Source organism: Dama dama, chromosome 30 (assembly GCF_033118175.1).
Source record: "Dama dama isolate Ldn47 chromosome 30, ASM3311817v1, whole genome shotgun sequence".
Taxonomy (NCBI): Eukaryota; Metazoa; Chordata; class Mammalia; order Artiodactyla; family Cervidae; genus Dama; species Dama dama.
In genome coordinates this window covers 39167890-39183557 of record NC_083710.1, presented here as the reverse complement: position 1 = coordinate 39183557, position 15668 = coordinate 39167890, and the positions used below count along the sequence as shown (strand labels likewise).

General features: G+C 45.2%; 1 protein-coding gene across 1 annotated transcript in view; it reads right to left on the bottom strand.

Moving 5' to 3' along the window:
* The window catches only part of CRYL1 (crystallin lambda 1), a 52903-nt gene that overhangs the window by 21726 nt on the left and 15509 nt on the right, over positions 1-15668 (bottom strand). The window contains exon 3 of the mRNA XM_061133060.1: positions 15203-15329. Coding sequence (XP_060989043.1) covers positions 15203-15329 — 127 coding nt within the window. The remainder of the gene's footprint in view (positions 1-15202; positions 15330-15668) is intronic.

The following is a 15668-nucleotide window of genomic DNA, read 5'->3' as shown; positions in this document are numbered from 1 at the left end:
AAACTGGGTCTCTTGCATTGTAGGCAGATTCTTTGCCATCTGAGCCACCAGGGAAGGCTGCCTGAGACAAAGGCTTAATCAGAATCCCAACAGAAGACCCTTCCCAGGCCAGCAAGTGTTAAGTAACTAGTGAGAAAAGAACACTTCTGGGAAGGGACAGAGGAAGAACATGGAAAGAGACTCTCTCTCTGAGAGCAGTGCAAAGGGAAGACTGAAAGCTGAGGGTGGAGAACATATTGAGGGAGAAAACCCTCTGGCAGCCAGTCCTCACCCTAAACATAGGTATTGCTTAAGGACTTGAGACTTGTAAGCACCAAGGGTGACTACAGGAACCTGCAAACCTTAAAACTTGCCCAACTCCTAACTAGATCAACTCAAATCCTTATAATAAAAGCCTTGTAGGAGGAAAGGCGTGTCAAATCCCAGGCGTAAATCTGCTGTCCTGCTCAAGATGTCTGGATTTCAAAAACAAAAAATTATGAGGCATACAAAAAAGTGCACACCCAAGAGACAGAGGGATCACAGGACCAGATCCTTGTATGATTCAGATGCTGGTACAATCTGACATTGAACTTTAAGTAACTGTGATTAAAAATATTAAAGGCTCCGGTGAAAAATGTGGACAACATCATATGGGTGATTTCAACAGAGAAATAGAAACTGGAAGACAATATCAAAGAGAATGCTAAAATGAAAAACAAAGGAGCAAAGATGAAGAATGCCTTTGACTGACTCATCAGTAGACTCAACATAGTCAGGAAAGAATCAGTGAACTTGAAGACCAGTCAATGGAAATTAGCCAAAGTGAAAAACAAAGAGCAAAAAGATTGAGGACCATATACAGAGCATCCAGGACCTGTAGGAAAATTATCAAATGATCTAACACACGTGTGACTGAAATCCAAACATTTCTAGGGACAGGAAATGGGGCAGAAGACAACATTCAAGGAAATAATGGCTGAGAATATTCCAAAACTAAAGAAAATCCAAAATTACACAAGCATGAAGTTCAGAGAACACAATGCAGGATAAACGCCCCCCTTTACCCCCAAATCCACACACATGGATGTGGATTTGGGGATAAAGAGGTATGTTATATTCAAACTGCTGAGTAAGACAGACAAAGAAATACTGAAGGCAGTCAGAAAAAAGAGTCACATAATATACACAAGAACGAAATTAAGACTTTTTGAGAGATCATAGAAGATGGAAAGTAATGGAGTGACATTTTTAAGTGCTAAAAGAAAAAATACCTGTCAACTCACAGTTCTGTAGTCAGTAAAAACATCTTTCAAAAATGAAGAAACAAAAACTTTTCCGAGAAAAACAGTAAGTTTAGGAATTCATTCCAAGCCAACCTATGAATCTAAGAATAGGAATGAATTTTAAGGGAGTCTGCAGGCAGAAGGGAAAAAAAACTAGACAGAAAACTGGATCTATACAAAGAAATGAAGAACACTGGAAATGGAGTAAATGAAGATAAAATAAGTGTTTTGTTTTCAATTGCTCTAAAATATAAGTGAACATCCAAAGCAAAAATAACAGCAGTGCATTGTAATGGATTACATTAATTTATTTTCAAGTATTGAACCAGCCTTGTATAGCTCCAGTAAGTCCTACTTGGTCATGATATATCATTTCTATGTATATTTTTAGATCTGATTTCCTAATATTCTGTTAGGTATTTTAACATCTATGTTAAGCCTTTGTTAGACCTCCTCCTCCTACCAAAAATGTGTTTTGTAATGAAGACTGGATATAAAACTCTAACACTCTCTAAGTCACCATCGAAACAACAGGGTTATATACATATCCACCAGCCTGAGAGAAACGTCCCTGAAGGAAGTAAAACAAAAGTGGTCAAGAAGAAAATACTCATGAAAGTTCTCAAAGGAAACAAGTAGTGTCAAACAGAATTAATACACCAGATTTGGTCAGAGGTCACACATGGTCACAATGTGATTAGGAAAGACTCCACATTCCTAACGCAGAGTGTCTGGGTTGGATCTCTGGTCAGAGAACTAGATCCCACATGTCACAACTGAGTTTGCATGCCACAGCTAAAAGATCCCACGTGCCACAACTGAGACCCAGCACAGCCAAATAAATAATGAAGTAAATATTAAAAAGAAAAAAAGAAAACCTGAACTAAGATTTAAAAATCAGAAATAAAAATTCCAATTTCTCACTTGCTTAACGTGAAAAATCTGAAGGTTCGGGCAATTCCAAGCATCCTTCCTGGGGCTGAGCGCCCACCTGCCCAGTCTCTCTAACTCTGAGAATAGCTGATGTGGGAAGGAGCTCACATGAGATGCAACATTCATCCAATTCCAGGATCGTGAGGGAAAATGCATCACTGAGCCAGAACTCTTACATTCACTTCTGGCTCAGAAACGCAATCTGATTTGAGAAGATAAACACTGACCTACCGCCACCACTGACTGCATGTTTAACCTTGGTCAGTTCGGTTCCCTGGTCGTAAATGGGGATACCGAGGGGCTGAAGGCTGAGCCCACTTTGCTGACTTCCTCCGAGCTGGGCGCTGCTTGGGTGCTGATAAAAAGGAGCTCGTTTAATTCACAGGCGCCCGCTCAGTTCTCAATGCAATGGAGCAGCTCCATGATCGCCTCATTTTACAGTGGAGGGGGCTGAGACAGAGAGACTGGGTAAGGAGCCCGCCTCTGAAGCCAGACTCCTCCACTTCACTGACACCACGTCCGTCATTCTAAAGGTCTCTGCAAAACATTACAAAGCATTTTGATTTATCATTTACAAATTAACTAGAGGAAGAAACTCAAAACACCAAATAGGTCAAGGGTTAGAGAATATTGCGGGTCACCTTCTAAGATGCATTTGTTTTCCTTAGCGTTTCTCACATTGGAAGACATCTTATAATCAACAGCATCGTCGATATGGTGTCATACAGTACATTCACAGATAATTCACTCAGAATATTCCCGGAGGTCTGAAGACAAATGTGCTAGCAGAATCACAGTGCACAGCTCCGGGCAGAGGCTTGATCAAATGTGCAGAGGTGAGTAAAACAAGTGGTTACTTCCCTTTAGACAGTAACCAAAAGGACAGGCCCTGCCCAGGGGAACAGCAGGGACCACAATTAACTGATAAAGCAGGGCCAAGGAGACCTCACGCTCCAGACCAGCCATCCAACGAAACACAATGTGAGTCATGTACGCAACGCTGTTTTCTAGTAGCCACATTAAGGAAGCAGGAAGAAACAGATGAACTTAGTTAAATTTTATTTAACTCAATATATCCAAATACTGTCATTTTATTCATTGGAAGGACTGATGCTGAAACCAAAGCTCCAATACTTTGAACACCTGATGCAAAGAGCCGACTCACTGAAAAAGACCCTGATGCTGGGAAAGATGCAGGAGAAGGGGGTGACAGAGGATGAGATGGTTGGATGGTATCACCAACTCAACGGAGTTGGTGATGGACAGGGACACCTGGTGTGCTGCAGTCCATGGGGTCGTAAAGAGTCGGACACGACTGAGCGACTAAACAACTCAATATACCCAAATATTGTCACTTTCATATGTAATCAGTGTTAAAAACTATTGAGATATTTTACATTCTTTTCTTTTTTCCTTAGTAAGTCACTGAAATCCAGTGGGGATTTTACACCTGTGTCAGTTCGCAGCACCTGTCAAGTGCTCAAGCCTCGCTGGGCCTGTGGCGGCCACAACCACACATTCTGGGCCCAAGGACACGTGTTAACCAAGGAGCCACCAGCATCCATTCTGCCAGAAGTTACAGCCCCAAATCACAGTGCGGATCTCTCAAAGCCACTAGAAATATGTATTGAATGTCACTCTTAAAAAAAAACAAACCTAAAACTATTAAATAAACAGGGACTTCCCTCACGGTCCAGTGGATAAGACTTCTCGCTTCCAAGGCAGGGGCACAGGTTCGATTTCTGGTCAGGGAACTAAGATTCCAAATGCCATGCAGTATAGCAAAAAAAAAAAAAAATTTTTTTAAACAAAAATAAATGTGATGGGGACCACATTAAAAGAACAAACAAAACTATTAAAGAAACAAGAGCTCAGGGAGCTGGGAGGGGAGGGAAGCAGGGAGCAGGGTCTGTGAACCACCCCAACCCTGTGGGCAGAAGGAGGTGGTGCGGGTGGAGGGGGTACTGCTTGGAACAGCCCACTAGACAGAATCGAAAGCAAAGAGAACAAGAGTGGGACCCCAAACTGTCCAAAGGTGCTGGATCAGGTGCTGACGGCAAGGAGCAGCCTGGGGGCGGGAGGTGACGGGGGTGAGTGAGGTGCCAGGGGGCACCTGGCACCAGGAGACATCTGGAGAATCAGGGTACAGACACGGTCTCTGTCTAGGGTGTCTAGGATGCCCTTCCAGCACCCACAGAGCAAGCGATGACCACATCTGCTGCCGGAAACCGGCAACAAGATCAACCCCGACACGTCTGAGCACAGAGGGTCCTGGGGCCCAGCCAGGCCTCCCAGGAAGACGTGGGAACCTTTTCCTGGCAGTTGCAGGAGCTGAGGTGCATCACGTACTCACACAGGCCATTTAACATAATAAGTAAGCACTTGTTTCTCTCGGGAGGCCTGGCAGGTGTCACCGGTCGGCTCTGGGGAGGCCCAGCCACCGCCCGACGCCAAGGTTCTCAGGACGCAGGAGGCTGGACAAGCCCCGGTCGGGCAGCCCACCTGGGCCTGGGCAAGCTCCTGGAGGAGCTACCGAGTTTATGTCTCCCTAAAGCAACAGACTGCCAGTGCAGGAGACGCTGGACACGTGGGTTTGATCCCTGAGTCAGGAAGATCCCATGGAGGAGGAAACGGCAACCCACTCGAGTATTCTTGGCTAGAGAATTCCACGGACAGAGGAGCCTGGTGGGCCACAGTCCATGGGGGTCAGAAAAAGTCAGACACGACTGAGCAACTGAGCACACAAAGCCATACCCAATGTCAGGATTCTTCTAATACTTGCAGGAAACGTACATTCATGCGTGCTTCATAGCCAGAAATAAAGCCAAAACTGCCCAACTCAAACTCAGGTATAAAAAAAAACTTAAGAAAACCTGTTGGCATAAGAAACTCTGGATTTCCTGAGCATTTCAACAGCAGTTGGTATGTGGTATGTGCTTTGTACACCTTTTCATTTAATTCTCAGGATAATCATTTTGTGTATGACCCACGTCTTAGAAAAGAGACAGCTGTTTCCTGCACAGCTGAGAACGCACTGAAACTTGTGTACTGTGGGAGAGATGCGCCGAGCCGTGGACCCCGCATCCATCTGTCTCCCAAGGCCAGGTCTTTACCACTACAGGCTCAGCTGCTCCCAGCGCACCTGCCAGGGGATCCATGTGCTTTTTACCGCAGAAGTAATACATGTTCATTGTGGAAAATCTAGAAAATATGGCCAAGGAAAAGGACAAATCTCACAAAACTCCACCTCCAAGACACTTGTGTCTTTTCCCAGCATTTCCCCCTGAAAAATCAGATCACCCCACAGATGGACTCCCATTCTACAACTTTCTGGTCATTGCAGCAGAAGTTTCCTTAGACACACGGTGCTTCATTTTACTCAAGAAGGACATGTAGGAAGACTCCTCCCCCTCATGTGGAAGCTGCCTGTCCCCAAGATCATTTGCACCCTCTCCTCGCCCCTCCCCACTCTGAGCTGTGTGTTCAATTTACTTCCAGTCCCACTTACTTCCCAAGGGAGGTGCAAGCTTCTCACGGAGAGAAGTGCCCTGCGGCCTTGCCAGGGCGCCAGCCTTTCCCATCCTTTTCTTGACCAAGGACAGGTGATAACTTGAGCAGACAGGGGTGCATTCCACGCCCCAAACCATCTCACCCAGACAGGAGGCTTCCAGAGCACCTCATCCTCCTCTTCCTGGCATGAGAGTCAGGCCGCAGAATATTACACAAAATGAGCTTTCCCTCCAGAGAGTCCCTTCCAGCCGGAATTGTCCTTCGTTCCCCAGGCATGGCTCTCACGCCTCTAGGACACACGTACTTGGTCCCAGCTGAACGCTCGGACCAAGGATGCGAAAGAAAACGCACCAGGGAGACACCAAGGCAGCTGCAGCTTGACGCTATCGGCAACGACTGACCATAGCGTTTGCCATATTCTGTGTCTTCTTTAGGCCAGTGATGAAAAAATCTACCCCAAATAGGCTAGAAAACAGATTACCAAAATCAGTACCATGGGATTCCCCTGGTGACCCAGTGGCTAAGAATTGGCCTTGCAATGCAGGGGATGCGGCTTTGATCCCTGGTCGGGGAATTAAGATAACACATGCCGAGGGGCAACTAAGCTCAAGGGCCACAACTAGGGGGTCCACGTGTCTCAATTAGTGGATCTGTGCGCCTCAACTAGGAGGTCCGCGCGCCGCAACTAGGGGGACTGTGAGCCGCAACCTGGGGTCTGTGCACTGCAACTTGGAGGTCAGTGCGCCACGACTAGGGGTCCATGAGTTGCAACTAGGGGGGCTCCCTGCGCCGTGACTAGGGGGTCTGTGAGCCGCAAAGAAGGTCCCGAGTGCCTCAATTAAGACCCAACACAGCCAAATAAAGAAAAACAGGTCTTTTGTGAGGGTGGCAGGACTCAAGATAACTTGTTTCTCATTTCTCCTTTTTAAAACAATGACTCTCACCTATTCTAACATTTCAGGAATAATGTCTCAGGAAAGTACCCGAAACGTATCAGGTTAACTGGGTCTAAGGAACAGGGTAATTCCGTTGTACCACGATGCTCATAATAAAGGACATCCATTTCCAACTCTTCCTCTCTAAAGAAGGGGATTCACTCCTTAGGGGTTAGGGAGGCAGCAGACAGTTAATAAAAATGTCAGCTTACACCCAGGAAAGTGTGGGTGTGGGCCCTGAATCTATAAGGAGCAGCAGCTGGATCTCAACCACCGCTTCGGAGAGCCATTCTGTTTCAGGACAGAAACCAGTTGGAGTTTTAAGGCAGGGACAACATGTGTTTCATATTTCTGGCACTTTCAGCTGTTAACAGCCGGCTTTATGCAGGGTCACTGTGTGGAACCCCACTCACATAAGTAACTGTCACTGAGGGTCACTTCAGGAAAGAAGAGGACCACCTGGAACAAGGTGGTCCTTAAAGGGTTCTAAGTTAGTGTGAAAGCGCCTCCTCCAGGAAGGCCTCCATGCCCAACACACACCATCCATCAGGGCTGTGCTGGTGACCAGGCTTCCGCGTGTCAGGCAGACAGCTCTCCCCTGGGCAGCTGGTCTGAACCCAATCCTAAAAGGGGACAGTCACCAACTTGAAAGAAACCTCCTTATGTTTTCCCCCAGTTGTTCAAACAGATATGCTGGGCAGCAAGTCTTGGAATATTGACTTTCAAATGAAAATAAACATCAGGGTGGCTCAGAGTAAGCAGATCTGAACCCCGGGTGCCTGTGCCACCAGGAACAGCCAGAGCCAGAGAGCTGGCGGGAAAACAAACACCACCCCAGGCCTCCATGGCGCTCGCTGTGGGACACAGGGCCCTCGAACTTTCACTAGCATGGAGTTTTGCCCCAAGTGTTCCTGGGTTTTTATTAATACTAAATTCCCAGATTCCTCATATGCCTTAAAATATATCTCTCAAAAAGGCAGGACTTTATGATGTGCTGTATGATGCCTGAGGTTCTTGGTAAACAATGACCACCCACCACCAAGAGCAAAAAGGGAAAATAATATTACAATTGCAAAAGTATTTACTATTTGTTGTTGTTGTTCATTCGCTAAGTCATGTCTGACTCTTTGCAACCCCATGGACTGGAGCATGCCAGTCTTCCCTGTCCTTTACCATCCCCTGGAGTCTGCTCAAACTTATGTCCATTGAGTCAGTTATGCTATCTAATCATCTCATCCTCTGCTGCCCTCTTCTCCTTTTGCCTTCAATCCTTTCCAGCATCAGGGTCTTTTCTAATGAGTTGGCTCTTCCCATCAGGTGGTCAGAGTATTGGAGCCTCAGCAACAGTCCTTCCTTTTTTTTTTTTTTGCAACAGTCCTTTCAATGAATATTCAGGGTTAATTTCCTTTAGGATTGACTGGGTTTCATTTCCTTGCAGTCCAGGGTTCTCTCAAAAGTCTTCTTCAACACCACAGTTCATAAGTCTTCTTTATGGACCATAAGTCTTCTTTATGGTCCAACTCTCACATCCCAAACACTAAATATGCATGCCACAGCTACTTTTAAAACTGAATGATAAGATTAAAAATAATTTCCAAAAAATAAATAAATAAAAATAATTTCTTTGGTTGGTATCTATACATTCCATTTAACAGATTTCATAAAATAAAAATGTTTATATTAGACACTTGATTATTTTGACTTTGAGCATTAATTTAGCAACCTACAACTCCTAAGGCATAAGGGATAATTAAGTTCCTAACCATAGGAAGAAAGGTTTAGATACACAGAGATATCTAGATTTCTATCTATATTTATATTATATACAATCAATGTTACATCACCATTCCAGGATTTGTTACAATGTCACCACTTCTTTCCAAAAGAGTGGTACTGTACTTTTTAAAACAGAGATCTGAGCTTCTATTTGGTAGTTTAGGGGAAGTAGGGTTGCTCATTCAGTTTCACAGTAACTTTGGAACCAAATTATAAATGTCAGTGTTGGGACAAGGACATGTTTGTTGCTACAAATTTGGGTAATGAAATACCTATTTTCATTTATCAATTTAATAAGCATCTTAAAGATCAATGTACCTCACACTGGTGATCCTGAAATCCTCCGTCTTAATTGGCCGCACTTACAAGGGTGAGAGGAACTCACAAGACCAGCAAGTCACCAAGGGCCAGATAGGGGTCTAACCCTCGAGGTTCCATTTTCAATGAACCTGACCTTAAAAACACAACTCAAAATACAGAAGAATGATACACAGCGATCATCAACCAGGTTTCATTTGTAAAAACACTGAGGATGATCACGTTGATTTTGACTGACTGAATCCCACCTGCGCAGGGGCCTTGCAGAGAAAGCAGGAGATGGACGTGGACAGACGGGCTCACCTGGGGCCACAGTCCGAGGCGGCGGGGCCCGGCGGGCGCACGGACAAGAATGAGTGCGTGAAGGTGGGCGTCATCCACGAGCGCCGCCCCTAAGCCAGCACCGCCAGGGCCAGGAGGGAAAGCCCAGCCCACAGCCTCTGCCCGGGAGGAGCTGCACATCCACCGGCCTGCCTCATGGGTGCGAGGTGCTGGTTTCCGTCTCCCTGACCCCACGCGGATGGGAGTCAGTCCAGCTCGGAGATCCTGTAGTGCAGCACACGGACGCCAGGGGACGCAAGAGAGCGCGCCGGAAACGCAGACCCGGAAACTGCCCCGGAGACGCGCCCAGGAAGAGCCGGAAAGGCCCACAGGCTAGACGCGCTGATGACGGACTCCTTCCCCTAGGTCGTGGGGAGGAAAGCACCTCAGCAAACTGGAGCAGGGCCAGCAGGTTGGGATCCAGGCCAAACAGTCTACGGCCCCCAGCCAAGAACGGCTTTTAGATTTCTGAAGGGCTGTAAAATATGCAAGAGGCTGTACTCAGCTGTTAAAGCCTGAAACATTTACTATCTGGCTTTTATTTATTTTTTAAATTTGCGGACCATATATTAGAGTAATGGAGAAGGAAATGGCGACCCACTCCAGTATTCTTGACTGGAAAATCCCATGGACAGAGGAGCCTGGCGGGCTACAGTCCATGTGGTTGTAGAGTTGGACACGACTGAGCACACACGCACTTTAGGTTTTATTAGCACACAAACTTTCAGAGGCTGAAATACTACGTATAATGCCTTATTTTTAAAAAATTTATAATATTTTTTAATTGGAGGATAATTGTTTTACAACAGTGTATTGGCTTCTGCCATACAACAAGGTGAATCAGCCGTAAGTATAATGTGTCCCCTCCGTCTTGAACCTCCCCTCTACCCCCTACTCCATCCTACCCCTTTAGATGGTCAGAGTTCTGTGTTGAGCTCCCTGTGTTATATAGCAACTTCCCACTAGCTAGCTATTTTACATATGGTAACGTAAATGTATCAAAGCTACTCCCTCCATTCATTCCACCTTCTCCTTCCTCTGCTGTGTCCAAAGTCTGTTCTCTATGTCTATGTATCTATTCCTGCCCTGCAAATCATACATTTTTCTAAATTCCAGATATATGTCCTAATACACAAGATTTGTTCTTCTCTTTCTGACTGACTTCAGTCTGTATAACAGGCTCCAGGTTCATCCATCTCACTAGAATTGACTCAGTGTGTTTCTTTTTATGGCTGAGAAATACTTCATTTTATGTATGTACCACAACTTCTTTATCTGTTCATCTGTTGATGGACATCTTGGTTGCTTCCATGTCCTGGCTATAGTAAATAGTGCTGCAATGAACATTGTGGTACATGTGTCTTTTTCAATTATGGTTTCCTCACGGCATATGCCCAGTAGTGGGATTGCAGGGTCATATGGTAAGGTAGTCTTCAAACCATAAAGATTATTTCAATGTGTTAAACTGTTTTATTTCTAAACATTAATGGTCAATGGTTAAAAACACATTATTTAGTTAATAATTGGATAGTGTACAAGTACATGATTTCCCAACCTATAAAAAACACGCTAATAGGTAGATCAGTATGTAAGGACATGGGGGGAAAAGTCAATATATTACTAACTACAAAAATCAAGTCAAAAACATTACACCATTATAGGATTCATGTTATTAAAATGTTAAGTCTGTAATATATGATAACAAGAGTTGTAGAACTCTGGATAAATAAACTTCAGACTCTCTACACAATATTCACCCCCAGAGGCTGGAAGATGAAGGAAGAGGGATTTCACTTTTTACTTCATAATGTCTTTATGCCTCTTTTCTTTCCCCTACAAGTGTAAGCTGTGTGAGTGTGTGTGTGTATGTACACCACTTTTGAAATTTTCAGAGGGCACTTGTTTCATCCCTGGTCAGGAACTAAGATCCCACATGCTGCTTGCTGTGTCAAACAATAAATAAATAAATAAGTACTATTTAATAATAAATATAAATAAAATTGAAAAAATTTCAGGAGAAATTGAATTTACACAGAGAAATGAAGAACGCTGGAATGGTGAAAATGCAGATAAATATAAAGTTTAATTTTAATTGCGTTAAATGTTAGTTGACCATACACGGAAAAGGCAGCAGCTGTACGTGCTGTGACAGGATGTTTAAAAGGAAAACCTGTGACAACAGCAGAAAAGCGGAAAGGTACTGGGAATGTGCTGCTATAAGGTTCTTACCCAACACATGAAGATAGACCATGACTAGTTAGAAAAAAACTTCATAAACCCTATGGTAATCGCCAAAAAAATATTTCTAAGAGGTATAAATGAACAATCATGGAGATAAATGAAATGATAAGAAATGCTCCATCTACAAGCCAGCCGAAAAGTAGGGTGGGGAAGAAGAACACAAAACAAATGGAACAAATGGAAAAGAACAAGCAAGACAGTTACTTAATCCAACTCTATCAATAATGACACTAAATGCAATGGACCAAAACATGCTAATTAAAAGGGTCTGTCAGAGGGGGCAGAAGCTCAATACCCAACTATATGCCTGGTTTGAACTGAGAAATGAATCTACAATTATAGATGTCAATACTTTTCTCTCATTTGATAGATAGAAGTAACAGAAAATCCGTTAGGATGGAAAAGACCTGGATAACACTATCCAGCAACTTTACCCATATTTACATATTACAGTTCACTCCTAAATACATTTCTCTCAACTGCATATGGAATATTCACCAAAAGAGACTATATTCTGAGTTATAAAACATGCCTCAACAAAATAAAAGAATTGAAATAACGTCAAGTATGTTATGAGACTAAAACAGATTTAAACTAAAAATCAATAACAAAGATATATGGAAAACCCTCCAAATTTAAATAAAGTAAACAACCCACTTTTAACTATATTACTACGTGCTAGCAATGAACAAGCAGAAGCTGAAATTTTGTGAAGGTACTATTTACGGTAGCATCTAAATCAGGACACATTTATGTGTAAATCTAACAAAGCACGTGCAGTCCTGGTGAGTCCACATTGTACCACATTACAGAAAAGGCAAAGCTGCAGGGACAAAAACAGACCAGCGGCTTTGGGGCCTGGGCCAGACCACAAAGTGGGAGGAGGGGACTTTGTGGGGTGGCTGAAATGCTCTGAAGCTGGGGAGGACGGGGGGGGGCGGGGGGGGAGACGGGGGAGGGTGGTGACATGACCACATGCATTTGTCAGAATACACAGACCTGAACACTAAAACTGCAGGCTTTTATTATATGTGAATAATAATCCGATTTTACAAATTAAAACACACATGGAACAGGAAAAATGAAATTCAGGTTTCAACGTGCACTCCTGTGCACACTCAGTGCTACCGCCCCCCTCTCCCCTTGACTCCCACCAAAAGGAGGATCACTCTGAGTCTCAGTGGAACAAGACCAAAAAAATGGCCGACCTTGCAAATGTATAAATTTTAAACCATAGTATTTACTACGAATACTGCTTCCTGTAATTACTAACAATCTCAAAGTCCTTACCAAAATGACTAAGCATTTACCCAGTTTTAGAGGTAAAGGTTCAGACTGACATGGAAAAACACATCTGAGTTGTCTGTGCTGACTATAAGAAAGTCCATTTAGAGCTCACAATTCCATGACCAAAATTCCCATGGCTCCTACCAGCTAGCTACCCCGATCTTAGGTAAAAAGTTGCAGAGATGAGATAAAGCCTCTGTGTCATAGCTAATGACCCTTAACACTATGCAACGGTCAATACTTTAGAAGCTTTTCAGAATACACTTATTTCTCCAGCACACTAGATTTTCTTGCCAGGCCAGATTTGATTTCAAAATTGCACTAAGTGCTAGAAATTCAGGTTCCATTCTCACTCCTTCCCACATTTTAGCAGAGGAAACCTTCTGACCCAGGCACCCGCCCACTGGGACTTGCGTGGAAGACAAATTGACCACTCGCATTTCTAGGGCGGTGATTCCCAGGGTTCAGTAACTCGCACAACTGGAAGGTTTGTGATTAAAGAAGTGTTTGTGTTAATTCACATGCTCTCCTCCTGCCTTTGGGCAATTCCCTAAAGTAACGATTGTTTTCCTTTTATAAACAAAGAAGTCTCCAAAAAGCCTAGGTGAATTTTTCTACGATGAGAAAATTTTCCTTAAACGGGAAAGAGGGAGCCATACAGAGTTGCTCAGAGGAGGCAGCTAGCAGGAGGTCTCTGAGCACTAACACTGGAGGTGCTGTGAGGCCCCTGGAGAGAAAGTGCAGCCCTGAGACTTGACTCTTTAGGTTCAAGGTCTTTTTTCTCTTTTTTTCCATGTGGCGTTTGTGATGTTAGTTCCCAGACCAGGGATCAAACCTGGGCCCCAGGCCATGGAAGCACTGAGTCCCAACCATTGGACCACCAGGGAAGTCCCAGAATCCATTTTTTTTTTTTAATGGGATCAGGAGAGAAATTTAACACAGACATTTTAATTATTCCTGGGGCATGACTTTGCAATAGCTGCATGTGTGCATGCCCAGTTGCTTAGTCATGTCCCACTCTTTTCGACTCCATCCAAGCTCCTCTGTCCATGGAATTCTCCAGGCAAGAATACTGGAGTGGATTGCCATTTCCTCCTCCAAAGGATCATCCTGACCCAGGGATTCAAACCCACGTCTGCTGCATTGGCAGGTGGATTCTTTACCACTAAGCCACAGGGCTTCCCTTACAATGGCTAGTGCTGGAAAATTTATAATGAACCTCATAAAGATTGCTTTTGGAGAAGGAAATGGCAACCCACTCGGGTGTTCTCGCCCGGAGAATTCCATGGATGGAACAGCCTGGTGGGCTGCAGTCCATGGAGTCAATGAGAGTCGGACACGACTGAGAAACTAACAAACACACACAAAGATTGCTTTAGAAAAATAACACTGCCAGTTATCACGTGGATCATACCATACCACTGCAGGGAAAAAAAGAAACAACGGAAGGCTTGACAATTAGTACTTGAGGCTGGAGATGAAACTTTGCAGCCATCATCACACACGGATTACAAAGCACAGCAAACGTCTCAGAGGAAAAAGCAAAGGGCACTGGAAACTGTTCAGAAAAGAAGCCAAGTCACTCTTGTGGAGACAGACCCAAGTGGACACCACTGTTCTGGGAAACGTGTGGTGACACGTCACATGCTCACCTGTCAGGTCACAACATACACGTCATTATAGGCATTCACTTCCATCATGTAAATATCATGTATCAAATTGACCCCAAAAGGGGTTTCCTACTGTTCTCATTGGAATTAATGGAGCCTGGCCTGGAATAAGGGCCACTTGAGGTGACCACAACCTCTGAGGATGGGAATCGAGGCCTCAGCGGGCCAGGACGAGGGGCTCAGAGGTCAGGGACGGGTTGGTGTCTGTCCTGGACCCTTCACTGAGCGGGACACAAGATGCGGTAGAAAGAGCGGGAGGAGACGAGGAAGTCTATGGTGTGGGCTGGAGGAGCATCAGGCCCGAGGCCTCTGCACCAGGAGCCCCGCTCAGGCCAGGCTTTGCTCCCAGTTCTCAGTTCAACCAGGGTCACAGACCAGACGAGACACCAGCACTGGCTGGACATGGGGCGAGGAGGGGCTCAGGAGCAAGGCCCCATCAACCCCGGGCAGCTTAAGCGTCACGTTTTGGAAGCCAGGAGACACCGGGTCTTCATGGAGCGGGAGCTGTGTTCAGGCCCTGGTGGGCTGGAGCCTGCGTGGGTACTGAGCTGCCCCCAGTCCGCTGGGCCTGGAGTGTCCTTGGCGGTGGGGACAGCCTGATTCTCTGAGTGAAGTAGTTGGAAAAAGTAAATGTAAACGTTACAAGACACGAAAGGGTTTCTCTTAGGCGATCTCTTATATCTCAGAACAACAACAGTCTCTCATCCAGTTAGATGAAAATAGGAAAGTGATAGCTGTCCAGAAGATGTTCTTTTTGGTCAACATCCTAACAACCCAAGAGTGAACTCCATCTTGGGGAGGGGGTGGGGGTGGAGAGACAGTGTTTCCGGTCACGTGAACGCCATCCGCACCTGTGGGCTCATGATCCCCATGGGTCCCCCTGCCTTTGACCCAAGGACCCAGGGGACAGGCCCTGCCAGCTGGGTGGGCAGGTGTCCCCACTCACCTGCACGTGCAGGGCGCCCTCTACTGCCTCCCGCAGGTCAGAGCAGCCGCTGATTAGTGACAGCTGCTCCTCGGCGCCCAGCTCGCCTTTCAGGTACCCCGACAGCTCCAGCATCTTCATCTCCTTCCTGGAAAGCAGTGGAGAGTGAGCCATGAGCATTCAAAACAACTCAAAGTCAGAAGTCTGCTTCACCTATCAGCAGGAAATGCAAAGCAGAGCACGGTGCGGCCCTTAGCAGCGAAAGAACAGACGAGAAACCTGGAGCAAGGAACCCCAACACCACTGGCCCGGCCTTAACAGCTGCAGCCAGTGTGGCCAACAGCAGGTGCTTTCTCAGAAGATTAAAAACAAGACTATTGTGAGCCAGCGATCCCACTTCTGGGCCTACATCCCAGAAAGTGGAGACTCAGATATTTTTACCCCCATATCCACAGCAGCATCGTTCACAGTGGTCAAAAGATGGAGA